This window comes from Artibeus jamaicensis, unplaced genomic scaffold (assembly GCF_021234435.1).
Source record: "Artibeus jamaicensis isolate MK-2021 breed Jamaican fruit bat unplaced genomic scaffold, CSHL_Jam_final contig_525, whole genome shotgun sequence".
Taxonomy (NCBI): Eukaryota; Metazoa; Chordata; class Mammalia; order Chiroptera; family Phyllostomidae; genus Artibeus; species Artibeus jamaicensis.
In genome coordinates this window covers 12,093,675-12,115,488 of record NW_026521874.1, presented here as the reverse complement: position 1 = coordinate 12,115,488, position 21,814 = coordinate 12,093,675, and the positions used below count along the sequence as shown (strand labels likewise).

Sequence of the window (21,814 nt, the reverse complement as noted above, 5' to 3'; positions counted from 1 at the left end):
ATCTGGCTGTGACATGTGTCACCCCATTGATGGCCAGGGTTGAAAATCAGATGTTCCAGGACCCCTAGGACAAAGAGAAACCTGCTCCCTGCCTGAAAGGATGGGATAGCAGGACCCCGGCAGAACTGCCCAGATGTGTCCCAAGTCCCCAGCCCCATGATGGTCCCCCAGCTGATTTTTCGGATCCCTCCCTAGGGGGAAGTGACTGCCGTGTTGCTCCTAATGTGTCAGGTGTCCTTCCCACGGGCGGGCAGCCCCAGACCACCACCGACACCCCTCTTCCATCAGAGCGCCTTGAACACACCTTCCCTGCATTTCACGCTTGTTCTAGAGGCTCAAGGTGGGGGGGGGGGGCGGGGGGGACAGGCATTCCTCCTCTTCCCACTGACCCTGTTGCTCACCGTTCTCCCTCCCGCCTTCCCCAGTCCCTCCCCTTCCCCCCAAGGCCCGTCTACCGAGTGGCGGCCAGTACCTCCAGACAGGCCTCTCTGAACTCTCCCTTTGGAGATGATGTCCTGGAGTGGAGGGGTCCTTCGCTTCCACAGAGGCCATTGGAGACATTTTTCTGCAAGAGAAAAGTCTCCCGAGAGAAATGTTATTACTCTTCTGGAAGGTAGACCAGTGCGCCCTTTGTGCAGCAGCAGGTTTGGGGGGGGGCGGGGCTGGGGAGTGGGGGTGCTTTTCCTGCAGGAAAAAGGCTGCAAGGCTCTGGGAGGCAGGGGGATGGAGAGCTTGAGGCCCCGCTCAGCCACTGTTGGGGGCCGGTTGCCTCACCTCCGTAAGCCTTGGCTTTCTGCTCCGATCCTCAGGATCAAGGTGGGCTTCCAGAGCCGCAATGCACGCACGTGGTAAGGGCTACGTAAAGAGGACAGCCAATGTCCTGATTTGCTGGGGCTGCATTTTTCCCACGATGTGGGACTTCCAGGGCCAAAATCAGAAAAGTCTCAGGCAAGCTGGGACCTCCGGTCACCCTGCACTTACATCAAATCAGGGGTCCGCAAACTTACAGAGACTCATTCAGCCAGCCGCCTGTTTATAAATAAAGTTTTATTAGAACTCAGCCAAACATATTTATTCATGACATATTACCATCACTGCATTCACGTGCTGCAAACAGAGTGGAGAAGTTGCAACAGAGACCGTGTGGCCTGCAAAGCCTAAAATATTTACTGCCTGGCCCTTTAAAGAAAAGTCTGCTGGCCCCACACTTTAAATGACAGAGCCCCAGCCCTGCAGCTTGGACACAGGGGCAGGCAAGAGAGGGCAGAAGGGGGGTTACTCTGTCACCGGAAGGATGTTTGCTGGTCCCCACGGCATCAGAAAAGTGTGTAGCCTTCGGCTCACCAAGCCTGCCGCAGCCTTCCAGGGCAAGGCCTCACCCTGGGCTCTGTGGAGGGGTATCTGGGAAAATTCAAGCTGCCCTCCAGTGGGGCAGCAGCAGAAAGTGGCCTGGGGAACCCAACACCACTCAGTACCTGTCCCCAAAAATGCATGATGAATGTGGCCACTAGGGGGCAACAGTGGTGGGGCGAGGGCAGGGGCCGGAGTCTTCCCTGGGCTCAGGAGAGAGAGGCTCCAGTGGTCAGGAGGAGGGGAGACCGTGGCTGCCTTTGGGCCTGTGGGAGTGGCCAGAGGCCGGGCCCTGGATGTCCCTGTCCGTGGGGGACTTCGATGATGCCCAGATGTACGGCCCAAGCCTGGTGCGTGGCGGTGGCTGGTGGCCTGAAGGGCAGCCGGAGTGGGAGATGGAGGTCCTGCTCCAGCGGCCGGGCAGGGGGAGCTAAGGGAGAAAGCTGTGCAGGGTGAGGTCGTCCCCTTCGCGGTTCTCCCCAGACCCTTCCTTTAGGCCTGGCTTCCTGATGGCGGGCAGGCTGCCATTGGCGGTGACCACAGGTCCCTCATCCCCCTCGGGCAGCAGGGCCGAGATGCAGACCATCTCGGTGGGCGAGTAGCTGCGCACGGGGTACATGTGGTTCTTGCGGGAAAGGCGGACGGCCAGCACCACGGTGCACACGAGGAAGGTGGTGGCCACCAGGGCCAGCACGAGGATGGCCAGCAGGCAGTGCTTCACCGGGATGTAGTCCAGGCCACTGGTGGAGCTGGAGGACACAGGGCTCCTGGGGGAGAGAACCTGGCTGTTTTCCTGCTGTTTGATGAAGCCATCGGACGAACTGCTGACTGCCACGGCGGTGCTCCCGGGGGGATCAGAGGGCACAGGACGGGCTGTGGTTAGGCCCCGGATGGTAGCGGGTTGTGTGGATGGGGCCTCCGTGGCCTGAGGTTGTGTGGTCAGGGCCTCCGTGGCCTCGGGCTGTGTGGTCAGGGCCTCCGTGGCCTGAGGTTGTGTGGTCAGAGCCTCCGTGGCCTCGGGCTGTGTGGTCAGGGCCTCCGTGGCCTGAGGTTGTGTGGTCAGAGCCTCCGGAGCCTCGGGCTGTGTGGACAGGGCCTCCGTGGCCTCGGGTTGTGTGGTCAGGGCCTCCGTGGCCTCAGGTTGTGTGGTCAGGGCCTCTGTGGCCACAGGTTGCGTGGTCAGGGTCTCCGTGGCAGCTGGCCCCAGGAACAGGGCATTCACGGAGGCCAGCTCTGTGGATGGAGCCCCCTGTGTGGATGGAGCCTCCACGATGGGAGGGATTGACGTGACCAGCTCTTGGGGCAGAGAGACCGGTGTGATGGGAATCCCCGCTGTCACAAATTCCGTGCTGAGGTCCCCAGTGGCTGCCCCTCCTGCATCCAGGCCGGCAGAGACGCCTCCGGCCACCCCCGGAGTGGCTGGCTCAGGAGTACCAGGTCCTGTAGAGTCCCTCTGCCCTGGCAGTCCCGTCGCAGCCTGGAGGTGGGGGCTCCGGGTCACAGCCTCTGTGCCATCACTTTCCAGCATTTCTGGAGGGTCTGTGTTATAAGACACATCGTACACGTCGACGTCCTCGTCCCCGAGGTCCACCTGCCTCCGGCCCCGGTCGAGCAGGTGGCCTGGAGCCTCTTTGGCCTCATTCTCCCAGACGTCCCACGGCTGGAGGCTGCTGCCAGGGCCCAACAGGGTCAGCAATAGGAGGAGTGGCAGAGGCATGGCACCTGGAGGGAGACACAGACAGAGGGGACATCAGTACAGCTTGACCCCTGGGCTTGCTGGGTGCCCTGGACTGTGGTTCTGGATGGCCGCAGCTGGGCGTGTGTCTGGCCTGGGCAGACGTGTAGGTTTAGGCTCCTGGCGACCAAGCCCGTGCCCGCAGCACAGCAGGCCCTCAGCAACTAGCAGCTGCTGCTGTTTATCACCATGAATAAACCCTCGTTGGGGAGCTTCCACCTCCTCTCTTCCGTGCACAGAAACCACTCGCCTCCCTACCGTTTTCAATGAAAGCTTTTTATTTGTGGGCAAGGCAGTCCACAGGGGTGCAGGCAGAAAATATTAGATCTTCTAGTTACGTGAACTTTTATGGCACCCCTTCTTGGTTTTCATGTGTGTATGTATGTATAATATAACATGAATAGAGTAGTACCTGTATACAACTTATAAGGAGATCCATGGACTCATTCACTGATGGCGTCTTAAGAGCAAAAGATTTTGGAGACCACAGATCTTCAGCACAAAGCTGCTTGTTTGGACTCCTGAGGCCTCTCAGGGTCTGATCCTGTCTTGGATCAGACTTCTACTTCCCCAGTCTTGGCTCCTGCCCCACGCAGCCCTGGCCTGTGCCTCAGATGCTCAGTTTTTCTCGTCTTTCTCAGGATCAGTCTCAGCTGGGTCTGGCCCCCCTTGGCTATGCCTTCGAGTCCACAGTGGGGAAGGCAGCCCCCACCTCAGGGGCTGCAGTGAAATTGAAATGAGGTGATACCCACGAAGCCCTTAGTACTTTGTTCCCACGAGCTCCAGCCAAGGGCAGCCACTTCCATTCTTTCAGAAACCCTATCCCATAAGTCCCCCAGGGCCCAGAGCCATTGGCTGCACTCTCTGGGGCCAGAGAAAAACCTTCTCAGACCAGCTCTGCCCTCAGGGAGCTGACAGCCACCTCATTTGCCTGTGGGTAGGTCACTGTACATTCTGGTATTGCCTTCCGCCTCCAAACCAGGTAGCCCAAAAGGCCAGTGCCTCTCCTCCGGGCCGGCTCCCTGGTCTTTCTTCTTGGCATTGTGACCGCCTGTGCTTTCTTGTTTTCTCTCTCCCCACACTTCCCGGTCCTGGCTGGAGTTTGTGCAATTCAGAATCTTGCCTTAGAGGGGTACAGCTTTGTTCCAGGGCAGGCTTTGGGTATTTCTGCGTCCCCGGACATAAGACCTTCCCACAGTGTGTCACCCCTGACACAGCGCCTGGGGCGCAGTGAGCTGGGATGACTTCCAGTACCTTCCCTATGGAGCAAGGAGCAGTTGCCTGGAGCCCCATGAGTAACTGTCACTTACTCACAGTTCCCTCGGTGTCCAGCCTCAACCTGATCTCTTTCATCTGTTGCTGAGAATTACTTTGGTTTCTAAAATGCCAGTCTGAGCATATCTTAAAATAATTTCTTAAACCAAACTTCACCATCTTTGCACTAGACACACCTGGTGCTTGCAATTACCGGTATCCTCATTTTACTGAGGAGGGATGAGGTTCAGAGAGGTGAAGCAATTTGCCCAAAGACACACAGCTGGAGAGTGGCAGAGCTCAGCTTTGAACCCAGGGAGGGTACAGGAAGGCTGTGTGTGGAGACCTAACCTAGCTGTGGGGGCAGATGGAGCGAAGGCTGAGCAGAGAGCGCAGCTCACTGGGTTTGGGACTGGGGTTGGGAACCCAGCTGGGAGGGGGAGGGCAGAGTAGGGATAAGGAGGACCTTGAAGGCCAGCTCCCTTTGTACTGGGTGCTGTGCAGGGCACAGGATTGGGGGCACGGACTACGGGGTCCGACGGAAAGGCATTTGAGTCCTGGCTGAGCCTCTTACACTCTGGATGACCTTCACACAGATCTTTGCCTCTCTGAGCCTTGGTTTTCTCATCTGTAAAATGGAACCACAAACAGTCCCTGTCTCATGGGGCTGTTGAGAGAATGCAGTGAGATGATGTGGATTCAAAAGTTCCAGGTTCACAGTCGGCGCTTAATAAATGTGTCGCACACACATGCACACAAACGAGCGCACGCACGTTCTTTGCCCCCTTGACCTCCCTTCCAGAGGTGCAGTTCCTACTGGGGGAGGAGTGTATGGCCTAACCTTGGCCCCACTTTCCCAGGGGTAGAGGAATTTAGGAGGAAGCCACCAGCTCAGAGCCTTGCTTCCTAATTATGAAAAGACTCACTCCCCACCCCCACTCACACAGTTGTCAGTTCCTGGAAGGCTGGGCTGTCAGTCACTTCCTGGAGGCAGAGCCAGAGGGGGCAAACACTCGAGGCCCAACCCGCCAGCTCCGGGCTGGGGAGAGGTCTCTGATCGAGCCAGGGGCCCCTCTTTCTGCAGGCTGGTGGCTGGGAGGATACCATGGAGGGCGGGGGTCTGTTCCCAAGGTAGACCCTCAACCTTGCTCCCATCCTCACTGTCCCCTGCATACAGAGGGGTGGGGGGGACACCCCTTAGCTGCTGTGTGACCCGGGCAGGTCACTTCCCAATCTCTGAGTCTCAGTTTCCTCACCTGTAGAATGGGTACAATTGGTTCAAACAATGGTCGCAAGAATGCGATGGGGTGCCGCAGGGCAGGTCCCCAGGGCTGGCATCCAGCAGGGGTATTTTGTTTGGGGGCCTCTCTCCAGGCCTGTGGGCAGAGAAGCAGAGGAAAGGTACACCCAGGGAGGGTAGAGATGGCAACCTCCCCCTCCCCCACAGAGAGTTAGGGAAGCTTCGGGGTCCGTGTGAGAGCCCAGGCCTCCCCCGCCAGGTGGCTCAGCTGGTTGGAGCATCATCCCGTGCCCCGAAAGGTTGTGGGTTCGATTCCCAGTCAGGGCACGTACCCAGGTTGCAGGTCCAGTCCCTGCTCTTGGGTGCATACAGGAGGCATCCAATCGATGCTTCTCTCTCACATCAATACTCCTCCCCACCCCGACTTCCTCTCTCTTTACTAAAGTCAGTGGACTTGTCCTCGGGTGAGGATTTTTAAAAAACAGGTAAGCCCATATCTCCCCGCCTGGGCCTGTGTAGGGCCACCGTCTTGTCCTGGGTGTCCCTCACATGAAACCCCCCCGTCCTGGAACCCACGCCCCAGTCCCAGGCAAGCCAGGGCAGCTGGGCACCCCATCCTGGGGCCTGCTGTCCTGTCCCACAGGCTTCAGAGGGAAGGGGCCGCACCAGGCCAAGGCTGGGCCAGCTCCGGCCCATGGAACGGGAAGAAAAGCAGCTCCCAGGGGTTCTGTGGGTCTGAGGGGCCGCAGGCACTGGGTGTGAAAGTAACTCAGACGTTGGCTGAAATAAAGTTAGTGTAATACAACGAAAGCTGTATTACGAAGCGCTCACTGTGCGGGGGGGTGGGGGAGCTCTGTTACCTTCTTACGGTCTGAGGGGACCTGGTCCCTCCTCACTCCACCCTGGGGGTGAGGGGGTACGCCCATCAGGCAGATCAGGAAAACGAGGCTCCAAGCCACTCCGTCCAGGCCCCGCCTTCCACCTGTCTGTCTACAGCTGGCAGGAAGCCGGCCACTCACCGAGGGAGGGGCTGGGTGGGGCTCCTCCAAGGCGGGCAAAGAGCTGTCACATCTTTTTTGTCTCCTACTTACCTAGGGGAGGAGGCCAGACTCTGCCGCCTGGTTCCTATCTTTTGCCCTAAAATCAGGTTGGGCTCAGCAAGGTGGGCAGCCTGCTGGGGTACCCACACCCTGGCTCCAGGGACCCACACTGTGCAGCCACCCTGGGCTCAGGAAAGATGCCCATGGGACTCCCAGACACTCGGGAGCTCCCATTCAGAACCTTGGACCCCAGGAGCCCGGATGTTCAAGTTCTTGGAAACTTAGGATCTGAAAGATGGAGGCTCTCGGGGTGTGGGCTGAGCAGCTTCAGGAGAGGGGAAGGCTCCGAATTCACAAGGCGGCCAAACCGAGGCCCAGGTGACCCCCCACCCACCAGACCCCCAATCCTACTGCAGGTCCAAGCCTCCTCAGACTGGACGGGGCCTGGCCCAACTTGGGATCAAATCCAGTATCAAACCAGATCCGATCCCAGCCCTGTCGCTTACAAGCTGTGTGACCTTGGGCAACTGAACTCACCTCTCTGAGCCCCAGGTTCCTGGCTGGAACACGGGGGCAACGGCAGCACTTGCCCCACGTGGGGCTGGGGGTTGAAGTGAGCAGGTGCAGGCTGCCTGTTTAGCACGTAGTAAGTGCTCAATAAAGGCCAGCTTTTCTCATCGTCATTCTGCATTTAGGGTCACGTCCCTGAAAAGTCCCCAACCCTAGGACAGCTTTGCCACAAGCCTGACACTGTCGGTCAGAGAGGGCCAGGAGGAAGCCCTGGGTGCAGGGTAGAGCCTCGGCCTCCTCTGGCTTGTAAATCACATACAGGTCCGGCACAAGTGACACCCCTTTTTTATCCCAACATCATAAGCATGTAATTCTGTAACATAACAACAGCACACTCAATCACGCGCTATGACATTTTAGGTGACATATTCAAATTCAAACTACGAAGTATTACACCCACGTTATCACCCTACTGACCACACTCAAGCAGGACTTGCTCCTGCTGGACGCTGCCGGTGTCCGTGGAGTGTCGACCCCTCACCAGGCCCTGGTCTAAGAGCTCTACATGAATTGTTACCTCACTGGGGCCCTACATCCTGAAGCAGCGGCTTGTCCCTTCTGAGCCCCGGTTTTCTCATTGCTAAGAAGGGGGGACGGGGTTCTCAGACGGCTCCTGGGCCCCTCTGAAGGCCCTGCTCTGGCCTGGCCAAGGTTCCCCGGGGGCGCGGCCAGGAGCCTGGCAGCCCAGCCCTCCCCACATCCGGGTTTTGCTCTCCTGAGGCTACTGGTCAAGCCTGGTGAGGTGGCATTTGCCACTTGGGGTGTGGCCAGCCCAGGGAACCCCCTGAGAAAGCCACTCCTGGGACTCGAGGCCGGGGGGCCACTTCCTGAGCCCTCTGCCCAGGGATGTAAGGGGCTTGGCCTGGGGAACTCAAAGTCAGAGGTAGGAGGGGAAGCAAGCAAGAGGGTGCGGGAAGGAAGAAGGAGAACCCCAGGTAACCAGGGCCCTGACCCTCGTCCATGGCGTGCGTGCACAGGGGGCCCTGCTTTGGCCACCAGCCCCCCATTTTCCTTTTTGTCCCTAAGGCACCCCAATATAAGGGTTTTTTTTGCTAGCAATAGTATCCTAATTCTAATATTTAAAAAATGGGCTATTAACACATGTCATTTCCTCGATCTTATTAAGAACACAGAAAGCGCCAAGAGCCCTGGCCAGGTGGCTCTGCTGGCTGGAGCGTCGTCCCGGACGCCAGGAGTCTGGTCAGGGCACATATAGAAAGCAGTAGTTCGAGGTTTCTCTCTCACATCAGTGTCTCTCTCTCTCTCTCTGCCTCCCTCTCTCTCTAGAGCCAAGGCACACATCCTCGGGTGAGGATTAAAAAAAATAAACAAACACACAATTAACATGCAACAGCACGGAGGAGCCTGCAGCCCTCCAAGGAGTCGACCAGGCCCCACCCCAGCTCCACGTCTGAGCAAATCCCTTCACCTGTCTGGGCCCTGGACTCCTACCCAAGGGAGGGGGGGTAGGATGGTTTTTAGGGAAATGCTCCCCGTTTCCCCAGTATTTTGAATTCAGAATATTCCCAAGCCATGAGGGCAGATGGCAGGAGAGGGTAGCAGGCCCCAGTGGAGACAGCAGAATGAGACCACGCACTCCAGGGAGACCTCGGTCCCACGCGCCCTGACTTTTGGGTGGCCCTCCCTCCCCAGGGGCCACAGCTCAGGGCCTGGCCCCACCTGCCCTCAGCTGGCAGGCAGGGCTGCTGGCTCCTGGGGTCCCCCCAGCCACTCCCTGTGGTTTTAGAAGCCAGCCAGCACTTACCGTGCTCAGTAGAGCATGGGACAGTTGCCTTGTGGGCCCAGCAGAAGTGGCTTCTCTGTTTTAGCGACAAGGACCCAGCGGCACCCCCTGCCGTGGTCCTAGACCCTGCCAACGCCCAACGGCCGAGTGTGAAAAGAGGAAGCGAGAATGTGGTTACTCAGAGCCACGTGACGGCCCATACCTCCTTGTTTGTGACAGCTCCAGTGACACTGCTGACTGCACAGGGTAGGGGTGGGAGGCAGGGCCCTGCGGGCCTGATGTCACATCTGGGTTCCAGTAACCATGCAAACACTGAGGACCACGTGGAAATCTGGGGAGCAGAGGTTGAGGGGACCCAGCAGTGGAAGGCCACAGCATTACACCACAGCTGAAGGACAGCGGTGGTGACAATGGACACCGCCCTTGTAGCCAGAGGCAAAAGAGGGCGGGTGTCGCTTTTGGCCCAGGAAGGGAGTGGGCGTAGAGAACGTATGACCCCAGGCCCTTCCCGAAGTTTGTGAACCTAATGGGGTCCCTCTTTTGTGATCCAAATGTTCTGAGTGCACAGGGGCCCCCTCTGGCTGCAGCCCAGAATCTCCCTGTGGACTTACACTGCCAGGTCCCCAGGGGCCAGGCCTGCTTGTTTTCTTTTCCAACTTGTTTGTTTAGGCCGCCCGGGCACCCCAGGCTGCATGCGCCCAGATCCAAAGCCAAGCCATTTCAGACTCCCACCCTCCCGTAGCTGTTTGTCGGGTGGGGAAGCTGTCAAAAAAACAGACCACAACAACACTGTGTGATGACAGAGGCACCCTGTGGCGAGCCAGGGAGGGGCCCCACCCTAACCTGGGTGGGTGGGGGTGTCAGGAGACTCTTCCAAGGAGAAGTGGCCCTTGAGATGACAGGTAGGGTGCCCTGGTGGGGGGCAGCCCAGGCACAGAGCAGAGCACAGGCTGGGAGGCCTCGGAATGCAGAGCTCTTGAGAAAGGGGCTGCACTTGGCAGCAGGCGGGGCTCAGACCGCGCAGAGAGGCTCACTGGCCGCCACGCACACGGCTTGTTTCCACAGGAAAACTGCAGCCCCACTGGGTGGGGTCCCTGTACTGACCTACCTCGCTTGATTGTACCCGCTTTAGGGAGCCCCACTTTATTGCACCTCGGTTTATGGCACTTCCCAGACACACTGAGCAGGGGGTTTGGTTTGTGTGCTTGTTCTTCTGGGCGTGTTACCAACGAAAGCGAGTGGTGACCCTGCAGTGGGCAGGGATCTCGGTGCCATCTGCTCCCTGCTTGTCTCCGTGTCACATTTCTGGTACTTCTGGCAAGAGTTCAGACCTTCTCCTTATTGTATTTGTTGTGGTGCTTTTGTAACCAGTGACCTTTGAGGGGTCGTTCGTGAGAAGACTCGGTGTTGTCTTATTTTAAGGCACCACCACGGCCGCCTCCCCCTTCAGCAACCGACCCCCTGATAGGTCAGCAGCATCAACTCGGAGGCCAGACCCTCCAAAAGATTACAATTTGCTGAAGGCTCCGATGGCTGGCGTTTTTTGGCAGTGCAGTATTTCTGAACTAAGACATTGTTATTTATTTATTGATCCTCCCCCGAGGACATGCTTATTAGCTTTAGAGGAGGGGTAGGGAGAAAGAGAAGAAACATTGACGTGAGAAATAAATATCAATTTGCCTCTTGCACACACCCTGAGTAGAGACCAAATCCGTGACCTTTCCGTTTACAGGATGACACTCCAGCCGAGCCACACCAGCCAGGGTGTGTTTTTTAAACACACTTAATACACGACAGTATAGTGTAAACGTAATTTTTACATGCACTGGGGAATCCCCCAAATTCGTGTGATCTGCTGTATTGTGGGGGTCTGGAACCCAACCTGCAGCCCATCCGCGGTCTGCCTGTATGGGGACACACCTAATGGGGGTCACCCGTGAGCCACACGGTCTCACCACAGCACCTGTCACCACGGCCTGCCCAGCTGTGCTTGTGCAGTGTGGTCTGTTTGGTCGCATGCTGCTCCTCTGCGGTGCCTGGGTGGGCAGCGGACTGGGGAACTGTTCACACCAGTGACGAGAATAGTCCTCAAAAACTTAATACCGTAGAGCAAGACAAAGAAAGGAAGCATGAGGTGGCCAAAGCCAACCAAGTTTAGCTTCCACCACCTGGCATTTACCAGGCACCAGCTGGCCACGTATGCCTTCAGTTATTAAGGAAAACGGGGTTGGGGGAATTAAACACTTGTGGGATCCTGCAAATTTGTGCCTGGGCCAATTTGTGACGGGCCGGGTACAGGTGAGATCTGACCGCCTATTCGTAATTCGCTGGGAGCACTCTGCGGCTCCTTCCCCACGATGCCCACTTCCTGCGGCCTTTCTGCTCATCTCCCTGAAAACTGCAGGAAAACAGGGGCTTTCACAGGGCCACGCCTGCCTTCCCCAGCGCGACTAGGAGGCTGAGGCCCAGGGAAGGGCCCAGGGCACCCAGCCGGCCAAGCCTGCCTACACTTTCTCCCAAACCAGAGTCCAGCTGGCCGGACAGCCCCAGCTATGCAGCCCCTTTCTACAGGGCAGCACTTTCTGAGTTTGCCTGCCAGCCATGGGACCTTTGATCAATGAAAGCCAAGGTCTCATAGAGAACCGAGCTGCTGTAATGAAAGGCCCAGCCCCGGGAGGGAAGGGAGGCCTGATACCCAGCTGTGGCCCCCTATCCTCCTCTGCCATTGAAGGGAGAGCTCCCAGGCTGAGATTTGTGTATTGGAACCATTTAAAGGGGAAATAGCCACGCTGAAGCCACTGCAGCTGGGGTGCAATTCCTCTTCTGAAATGGGAACAGAACTGCAGGGAGTTTCTGTTTGGCCCAGCTTCTGGCTGTCCACCTGGGGCTGCCGGGTTCTGGCTGTCGCATCTGGGATGAGAGCTCGCGGGGTGAAGCCGGCTCTCCAGAGTGAAGAGCAGGGCTCCTCAGGGGTCACTGGGTCAGCATGGGCACCGAGGGGTGGACCTCAGGGACTGCTCCAAAACCTAGAAGGTCAGAGGGCAATCTAATCTAGAAACGTGTTCCAGACTCAGTGGTTGCTCAAGAACAGTTTAGCAGCTGCAGGAATCCATGCCTGCAACGGCCAACCCTGGCGTGAGGCTTTGGCAGCATGGGGATGAACAACCCTGAGTCTCAGGCCTCAAGGGGCTCCGAAGCAGACCCGCATGAGGAGGGGGTCGATTCAAACTGGCTTAGGTGGCAGTAGGATTCTGGGGTATCTCATGGAATTTAAGGTCAGAAAAACAGCTAGATGTTAGGTGTGGACTTAGGGAGCAAAGGGACCCAGAAGCCCTTCCTCTGTCACTGTGCACCTGCTCTGTCTGCTGGCTCCCTAGTCCCCAACTCCCAGGCCCCTGAGAACAAAAACTCAGATATGATGCACTGGAGGTAATGAACTCCCAAGGGGCTCACTGGCCCAGCCTGGGGTGACCCGTGGTCAGGAGAGGGCTGTATTCTGCAAATTTCTGCCACACTGATAATCCAATAGGTGCCCCATACCCAGATATCTGTATTTTCAACTCATTCATTCAACATTTATTGACACAATGTGCCAGATCCTAGGGACACCATAGAGAATGAAAAAAGTGCCTGTCCACATTGTTTACCTTGAACTTGGGGGAGACAGTCAAAAACTCAACAAGCTGACAGATCTGACAATAATAATAAAGTATAATGGGGAAGATGGCAGGGGAACGAGCTGTGCAGATGCTGGTGGTGGGGGAAGGGCGGGAGGTCCAAGGAACAGCACATGCAAAGGCTCAGAGGCAGTGGGGCCTCCGGAGAGGAGGTTAGGGGTCTGCAGGAACAGGGTGCCTCTGCCGATCATGAGGATTTTAGCTCGTATCCTGAGTGGGACGAGAAGTCATGAAGAATCAAAGTATAGGGGGTCAGCAAGCTTTTTCTTAACGGGCCAGAGTAAATACTTCACTTTGGGCCATAGGGTCTCTGTCACAACTACTGAACTCTACAAATGTGGAAGGGCAGCCACGGATGGTCCTTAAACAGATGGGTGTGGGTGTGTTCCCACTCTATTTATGGACACTAAAATTTGAATTTCATGTAACTTTCCCTTGTCACTATCCTTTCGTTTTTCCCCAACCACTTAAAAATGTAAAATCGGCCCTGGCTGGTGTAGCTCAGTGGATTGAGCGCGGGCCTGGGAACCAAACAACCATGGTTCGATTCCCAGTCAGGGCACATGCCTGGTTTGCAGACCAGTTCCCAGCAGGGGATGCAGGAGAGGCAACCATACATTGATACGTCTCTTCTCTCTCCTTCCCTTCCCCTCCAGATAATAAATAAAATCTTTAAAAAAAAAATGTAAAACCGGTTCTCAGCTTGTGGGCAGGGGACAACAGAAGCTGTTTGGGAAGCTCTGCCAGCTACATCACGGGTCAACCTGACTGGGCCCCAATGTGCTCAGACATTTGGTCAGACTGTGAGGGCATTGTTGGGTGAGATGAACATGACTGGGTACACTGAGAGGGGCGGACTGGCTTCCGCACTGTGGGGGGGCCTCACCCAATCCGTCGAAGGCCAGGAGGGGCCTCCTTGCCTGACAGCCTGTGAGCACTGGCGTTTTGGCTGCCTTCACACTCAAACTGGAACGCCTTTTTGGGGTCTCCAGTTTGCCAACTGGAGATCTCGGGACTCAGCCCCCATAATTGCGTGAGCCAGTTCCTTATAATGAATCTCTCTATAAATGAGTATCTTTGGACCCTTCCTATCTGAGATCCCTACTACAGGAGATAAGTCCACACCAGAGATGAGAAGGGTTAACAGTGAAAGTGTGAGAAGTAGCTGGCAAAGTGTGAGAAGTAGCCATGCCCTGATTGGTATGGCTCAGTGGGGCGGGCATCCTCCTGCAAACCAAAAGGTTGCCAGTTTGATTCCAGGTCAGGGCACATGCCTGGGTTGTGGGACAGGTCCCCAGTTGGGGGTGTGCAAGAGGTAACTGATCAATGTTTCTCTCTCACACCAATGCTGCTCTCCCTCTCTCTCTCCCTCCCTTCCCTTCTCTCTAAAAATCAAATCTTAAAAAAAAAAAAGTAGCTAGAATAGGATGTAGTTGGAAGCTGGCACCAACACGCACAGTCAACAGCCTGTGTGTGTGATCTGAGAGATTGGAACCAGGTAGGGTGGGAGGCTGGGGCTCAAGGGGCCCTCATAGAAAAGGCTGAAGAGGGTGGACTTGGGCCTCCCTGTGAAATCTTGACAGATTCTGTTCCAGAACACATCACTCTGGAAGCAAAAAAGGGAACAAACAAGTGGGTGGAGGTAGAGGAACCAGGTTTAAAAATGGCCTGGTCTGTATAAGGAAAGGTGTTTGGCAGGGGCTCAGATAAGAATCTCCACCCAGCAATGTCACTCCAATAAATTAAAAAAACCTTCACTTTGCCATCTTTGCTGATATTCTGATACGCCGCCTCTAGTAGAAACCAGCCAGGGTGATAACTCACTTGTCATTCTGAAACCGTAGTTGAGGGCGGCAGGACACAGCCAAGGCATCTGGTAACCATGAGATGCTCAGTCTGCCTCCTACGACCCAAAGAGCACCTTGACGTGGAAACAAGTCTGCAGCAACTTCCTGTTATTTACTGGGCAGCCTCCCAGCTCTCAGGTTCCTCACCGCAGCCTCGGCTCTTGGATTTCATTCTGAAATCCCGATGGTTGACTTCTCAACCCTCAGGGCACGGAGCTCAAACCCCTTTCCTTGCTGGACCATTAGGCCATTCGCTCCCCAGTTTTCTCCAGGACCTTTATACTGTCACTATAAAAAAATACTCACTTGGCGAATGCCAGGATGAACAGAACCATGTCCAGTGGGTGGATGGGATTACGTAGGATCAGGAATGAGACAGGGTTATGATGGTGAGCCCTGCTCCTAGGACCTGAGAGCACCTGGTGAAGGTGAAGTTCAAATCTGGCAACCTGCACCCCGCTCAGGGCGCCCAGGCACCTGAGTGATCCCTTTACACTGCAGTCTATTTGCATCGCAGGCTGGCCGTGAAGGTGGGGAAAGTGCCTCATGTATCTGAAGCCTTGGCACCTGCACACAGCGCCTGGTACCAGGTGAGCCCTGGCTCCTCCCCTTTGTAACACTGACAACTTTGTCTCCATCACCCTAAAGCTTTCCCAGAACTGCCCGCTGGGGTCCCATTGGAATCACCTCTCCATGGTGCTGTTCCAAAACCCCAAAATCCTTTCCCCCAAAATCCACTTAGTCTTTGAAATGTGAATAAGCCGCCATTGAAAGAAGAGCAAAACCTAAGCACCCAGTGGCCAGTCCCCAAACTCGAGCGCACATGAGTTTCCTTTGGTGACAGAAGAGACACCCCCCCCCCCCCGTCCACTTGCATTTCAAATGCCGACCTCTGCACTGAGCACTGGAATGGAGTCCCTTCTCGTCTCCTGACTCCAGACGTCTGGGCCATGGAGACTTTACCTGCCAAGGTCCCTTACCATGCAGTCTGTCATGTGAACCGAGTTCCTCACCCCCAACTTCCATGCCTCCCCCAATTTACTCAGGCTCTTAAAATGTTTTCTTACCCAGTTTCAATTCCATGCAACAAAATAACACTGCGTTTCAAAGATCCCACCAGCCTAAAACCACCTTCCTCCACATGTCAACCACTCCTACAAACTTAGCAGCTATCTTATCTTCTAGTAGCTTCCGAGGGGGAGCAATTTCTCACGCCCCACTTCTCCCTTCCACCCCCTCCAGAAACTTGAGACGGGAGGAAGTTCATAGAGCACGCTGCGGCCAGTGTCTCCTAGTGAAGTCCTTCCACCTCCAAGTCCGGGACAATCCATTTGCTGGTGGATGCCCTTGATGAGGCGGGGGGACCAAAAATGCTGCCTTTGGGACTTAAAATCAGACACTCTCTACCCAGGTGGTGACGCCATCCCTGTGTCAGTCAGAGGCGGCGGCTGGGACTGGGAGCAAGCACTAAAATATACTGTCCCATGTCACATGGGTTGAAAATGTCTTTCCCAGTTTGCACGGCCTTCGTTTTTTGACATCTAAGTCTTACATAATTTGATTTTTATGGAGCCAGTGTATCTCTTCCTATGTGATTTATTCTATTGCTTCGGGACTTAAAAGGCTCTCCCCAGTCTGAAGTCTAGAATAAGAAGGAACTTACTTCTTGCTTATAGATTTGCAAAAAAAAAAAGTTTCCTCTCATTAACTATCGACTCCATTAAGAATGTACAGTGTGTCACCAGGAGGCTCTGCACCCAGCGCCACTTAATGGAGCCACAGCGTTTCCTTCCCTCCACTGACGTAGGATGCCACTTTCAATGTGCTACTCATTACCTTGCATACATTACTTTAACTGTTCCTTTCTGGGAATGAAGACGTTTATAGGACATTCAGAAATTCAGAAAACTCCAATTACACAAAGATTACTCAACATTGCTAAGTCCACATAGTAACATTTGTGGCATTTACTCTACACATAAATATACAGCACATAGTCCTGTGATGTATATGTATGTGTAGGTTGGTGTGGCTCAGTGGACTGAGTGCAGGCCAGTGAACCAAAGGGTAACTGGTTTGATTCCCAGTCAGGGCACATGCCTGGGCTGCAGGCCAGGTCCTCAGTGGCGGGCGTGTGAGGCAACCACACATTGATGTTTCTTTCCCTCTCTAAAAATAAGTAAAAATCTACATAAACCCCCCTTTAAAATATACATCTTATATACTTATGCCCTTAAAAGGGTTTGCCAAAAAACGATCCCTTCTGGTGTGGTTATTCGATTTTCTCTGTCTTCGTTCACAGCACTCGGCCTGGCCTCCTGACTCAAGTCTGGTCTTTTACTTTTGCATGAACATGTCTAATGGACTTGACACCCCTCCCCCACCTCACTTTTGAAAAAGTACTTTGATAAGCCAACTAACATCATTTACCTCAAAGTGACTTCATGGCAGGGAGTTGAAGAGAATTCTTTTCAAGCACAGACTTTACTGTTCTGAGGACATCAGCAGAACCGTTCACTGTGGGGCACTGGGAATAGAGCAGGTGGCAGCCACCCAACACCCTGAAACAATACTCAGCGACTTCAAGTAACTACGCAGCAGGGGTGTCAAACCCATTTTCACTGGGGGCCACACCAGCCTTGAGGTTGCCTTCAAAGGGCCGAATGTAACTTGAAGACTGTGTAAATGTACCTGCTCCTTAACTGGGGGCAAGGAGCTCGGCGCTGCTGCCGGGCAGAAACGGTGCCGGGCCGGATAAAACACAGTGGAGGGGTGGATTCGGGCCTCATGCTTGCCACCTGTGCTACCCAGCACCACAGTATATGAATGTGACAAGTAAATTAACCAATCTTGCTGGACTTATTGTTTTACTCTTCTAATTCCTGAATGTATCTCCCATTAGTTTCTTTGGAACAAAATCCTGGGTCAAAAGAAAGAACATCTAAGACTTCTGATACTTCCTGTGCTGCCCTCTTGAAAGGTTGTACCAATTTCCATAAACTTCCTCTAACAGTGGAGGAAAAGACATTTTTTTAATTAAAAAAAAAAAAAAAAAAGGGAACAACGGGCCCTGTCCGGGTTGGGTAAGGAAAGGTGTGTCCCCGGGGACAACTCAGGTAGTGACCCAACGACGGCTGTGGGACATTCCAACATGCCAGCAAAAGGAGACGGACCGGGCCACTTAGCGTGAACAGATTCTCAGGAGCCGACAGTTTTTCTAGACACAACATCAAGTACAGCAAGGGAAGTCACCTTTAAAGAAAGGGAAGTCCTCCCTCAGCAGGGCCTGTCTGGGGCCAACACCGAGATCTGTTTGTTAGCTCTGCTGGCAAAGAAACAAGGTGCCAAGTGGGCAAACCAGCCAGTCGTAAACATCCCATACCACACGTCTCCCCCCGACCCCGGGCTCGGAGGGGCTGCAGACAGCATCTGCCAACTTCCGCTTCTTGCAACCACGCACTGACCACGGGCCTGGCCGCCGCTCTTCTCCAACACGACGGTGCATTTAGAAGGTATTTGAGGAAGGGCAGCTGTGTGCCAAGTGGCCATCACACTTATACTATTTAGAAAAACTGAACAGTGGGAAATTCTTCACCACAATCACTGAAGTGCCGTGAGGCAATGTTTTAGTGCAAAAAGGGAAGCCCTTGAAAGAGGGCCATGACATTCAAATGACCCTGAAAACCTTCTGCTGGAATAAAAATCACAACCAGTTTTCCTTCTACTGAAGGAAAAAAAAAAATGCTTTCAAAGGCCCGGACCGGAAATGTGCTCCCAGCAGTAACAATGGCAGCCACGCAAAGAGGGGCACTCAAGCCGCCGGACCCAGGTATTGGTCTCATCCACACTGGAATGGAATTTCGTCATGCAGGATGAGAGAAGGGGCCACCCAGATCAGGGAGTCTGCCCAGGCCCCACCCCGGGGAGGCTGCAGCAGCCCTCGAACATCCGGGCCTGCTGGGGTCGGGCCCGTCGGCACTCCCCACGGCCCCACTACGCGTCCCCTCTTGCTGGGGCTTCGCGGCCCACCCACACTTCTCCTGCACTTGTACACACCGTTGGAGAGGAAAAAGTCACCTGGCAAGTTCCGCTGAGTCAGAGAGCTGTGACAGAGGGCGTGGGCTGCCTCAAAGACCGCTATGTGTGAAATAAACACAGACACAGTTTTGTAATCAATGATTTTTTTTTTTTAATCTTTGAAAATGGAAGCAAGTGTTTTGACAGAATACTATGGCCGCTCTATAAGAGCCGATCTAGGAGTAATTCACTGGTTCTTCTCTGGGATAGCACGGCTTAAAAAAAAAAAGACACAACAGGAAAAATACACCACAGTGCTGCGGGCGCCGACTCTGAGCCCGGCTGGGCGTCGCTCCTGAGACAAGTCACAAGCCACACACTAAGGCCAGGACAGCTTTTCCTTGCCTCCCTCTTCGCTCTGAACCGCAGTCCCTGTGGCATTTCACCAGCATCAGCAACAATTTTGTTCACTTAATTCGTTTGACATCGGAACCTTAAAACATTTCTGAATCTTAAAAACAAAGGCCCTCAGCAGATTATATTGGTAAAGAAACATGTACAAGTCACTGTAATTACTGTTTTCTTTACATCTCATCATCCACATCAATATTAAAATACACACACACACACACACAAAACCACACCGAACATTCAGATGCCCTGAAGTCACGGAGACGGCGATTCCAACCTCGGTTAAGAACACGGCACCTCTTCTAGGCAGACGTCACTCCCAGTGTGGCTGTGCATGCCAATCCCCGTGCGCACCCTACCTCCATCCTGGTTCCCTGCATTCAGACGCATCCGGCCAGTCCTGTCCCCACACCAGCAGGAACGTATGCAAGCGAGTTCCCGTCGTGGTCCCAATGGCACTATACGTTTCATGTTCAATCACAGACACTCACTCCTTGCAAAACAGAGGCTCCTTAGATCTTGTTTCTCAAACATGCAGTATGAAAAATTGGAAGCGGAGAGAAGTTCTAGCTAACCCTGGGATGGGCAGGTGATCAGAGCTCAGCCTCTGGCCTCCCCGAGTTGGGGGAGCCTCTGTGCTTTGACATAGCCTGGCTGCACGCAGGAGGGGTAGAGCGGGTTAGTTTGTGTGGAGGGTGCAGAGGGACACACTTGTGCACATAAAAGCTACAGCAGAGATCTGCGTTCCTGGTCTTGCTCCATTCTAGACCATTCTCCTAAGTCTCAGTATTCAGTAGCACCCCCTGGCCTCACTTAGCGGAATGCAGTCAGGGCTGAAAGGCAGGATGGAGAGGGGAATGGTGGGGGGAGCCCTGAGAGAGGTGGCTGCCTACATGAGGAAGAGGGCAGGGCAGGCGCTCTGGTGGCGCGCACGAGAGCACTTCTTCCTCCAGCACAACACGGGGACAGCATGGGACACGCAGGAAAGCAGAGATCACAAGGGGCCAATGCTCCCTTCCCGGTTCCCTAGTCTGTGGTCCCCCATGTACCCGAGAGCTACGTAAGCTGCTGAAATGGGCAAGAAGGAACACTCCACAGTACAGGCGTCCTCCTGTCCCGGCGCCCTTGTCAAGTACTGACTGAAACCCGAAACACGATGTTTGGAGTGATGACTGCGACAGAGCCCACGTGGGTAACAAAACGGCAGAAACACATGCTAGTTTAGGTTAGGTTATAATCATCTGAAGCACAGGGCAACCAAGAGGCGAAATTCCATTCTGGTACAACCACCCAACTGCTAGGAAAGAGAAGGGAGAGAAAGGAAATGACAGGATGAGCATTTCTGATCAGAAGACTCAATGCAACGAGAGGGGTGGTGACACGAATCCACGTGATTTTTCAAGTCTTCCTTGTGTACAGTCATCAAGATGACCAGGTTTGTGCTGCGGACGAGCCAGCACGATGTGGCTACTGCTCTGATTGTTCTCAGATGAGTGTTTATACAAAATAATATCTTATCTTCATTTAGTTTATAAACATACACAGTGCTGTCCCTTTCAAATTAAGGAAAAAAAACCACACACAAATACTGCAAAGTAGCAAAATACAAAGGAAAAAAAAGTTACTTTTGGTTTTGGCAACATTAAAAAAAAAAGAAATATAAAAAGCAATGTGGCATTGGTCCCTATTTGTTAAAAAAAGGTACTTGGGCACGACACTGAATCAGAATTGGTTGGGTTTCTAAAATTCAGAGTATCTTGGATTTTAAAAGTAGCACTTTTGTCTTTTAAAAGTTCAACAAGTCACATAAACACTTAAAACATCAAAAAAGCTTTCTGATAAAAAGCCCAGCTTTTAAATCACATTTTGTTTCTGCAAATTTGGGAGACGAATTGAGTTCTTACTGGAATGCGGCCCATCGCTGGCTGACAAACCGGAAATGAATGTCTCCAAACGGCAGAGCCCCCCTCGCGCCCTCCCTGGGACCACACCAACGACCAGCTACCAAGCACAAGTTCTTGCTCCCGTTCTGGGGGGTGGGGGTTGACCTTCAGGCAGCTATCTTTGCCATCTGCTCTTCTAACTTGGAAATACGCTCATCTTGATTGCAGATTGTGTCTTTTATAGATTTGATCTCTTTTAAAATCTCGTCCAGCTTGGCTTCATTTTGCTAAGAGAACAAAAAAAGGAGGGAAGGGAAGAGGTGACTAAAAAGCAGTCCACGAAGTCCAAAGCAGTTGAGAAGTATAAGGCATTCAATGGGATTTTCCATTTTGGAAGTGGCAAGCCACAACTGCCAGGTTGGGCCTCATCAGCAAGGAATTAGTGCTGGTTGGCCCACCTGACGGCCCCAGCCGAACAGCAGCAGGCCGCAGTGCTGCTTCCCATCCCTGCGCCTGCGCACTGACCTGGGCCTGCTCTCAGGACACAGTTAAACTCCAGGACAAGGCTCATTCCTTTGAGGCTGCCCTAACTCCCAATCCTGCAGCTCTGCCAGAAGTGGCTTCGATGTGACCCGGGTGAGGGGTGAACTTCTAGAGGCCACAGAGCTCCTACCATTTTCCAGGGAGGAACATTCTTGGGAGTGAAATCTGTTGCCCTGTCTACTAACTGTTCTAAAGAGCCCGAGCCTCACCAGCGTGGAAATGATTCCTTTAGAAACCTTGAAATCAACGCAGTGCACAAACAAGGCTGCGCTCGTGTGCTTCCCCAATCACGCCAAAACACCCGCTCTCTGCCTCTCCGTTCCGCTTACCTTCCCACCGACGATTCACTGCCCTCCCCATCTCCTGCCCGCCCCCTGCCGTGGCAGCGCTCTCCCGTGCCATGCCGGTCTTCAACGTCAGGTGGCAGTTTCCATCACTCCACTGAAATGGTTCTTGCCGGGGTGCCCAAGATCATCTCTGTGGCTAAACACTACTCACTGCCA

General features: G+C 54.1%; 2 protein-coding genes across 5 annotated transcripts in view; both read right to left on the bottom strand.

Annotated features, from left to right (window-relative positions):
• Positions 1–1,028: 1,028 nt before the first annotated feature.
• SELPLG (selectin P ligand) lies at positions 1,029–9,100 on the bottom strand. Of its 2 annotated transcripts, XM_037156268.2 has the most exons (3): positions 8,955–9,100; positions 5,596–5,715; positions 1,029–3,072 (listed from the first exon to the last, which is right to left on the bottom strand). In XM_037156268.2, exon 3 carries the CDS (start codon positions 3,065–3,067, stop codon positions 1,781–1,783), a length of 1,287 nt encoding a protein of 428 aa, XP_037012163.2. In that variant the 5' UTR covers positions 3,068–3,072; positions 5,596–5,715; positions 8,955–9,100; the 3' UTR covers positions 1,029–1,780. The 2 variants fall into 2 exon arrangements, with proteins under 2 accessions (XP_037012163.2, XP_037012162.2); XM_037156267.2 differs by lacking the exon at positions 5,596–5,715.
• Positions 9,101–18,629: 9,529 nt separating this feature from the next.
• CORO1C (coronin 1C) overlaps positions 18,630–21,814 on the bottom strand; it is a 75,028-nt gene continuing 71,843 nt past the window's right edge. For 2 of the 3 annotated variants that reach the window (XM_037156161.2, XM_037156163.2), the window contains exon 11: positions 18,631–21,055. In XM_037156161.2, coding sequence (XP_037012056.2) covers positions 20,936–21,055 — 120 coding nt within the window. In that variant the 3' untranslated portion in view covers positions 18,631–20,935. Of the gene's footprint in view, positions 21,056–21,814 lie in introns of all 3 variants that reach the window. The other variant, XM_037156162.2, reaches the window with a different exon arrangement.

Coding starts and splice junctions, on each gene's coding strand:
- SELPLG (XM_037156268.2), bottom strand. CDS start 3,067: ATGCCTCTGCCACTCCTCCTATTGCTGACCCTGTTGGGCCCTGGCAGC.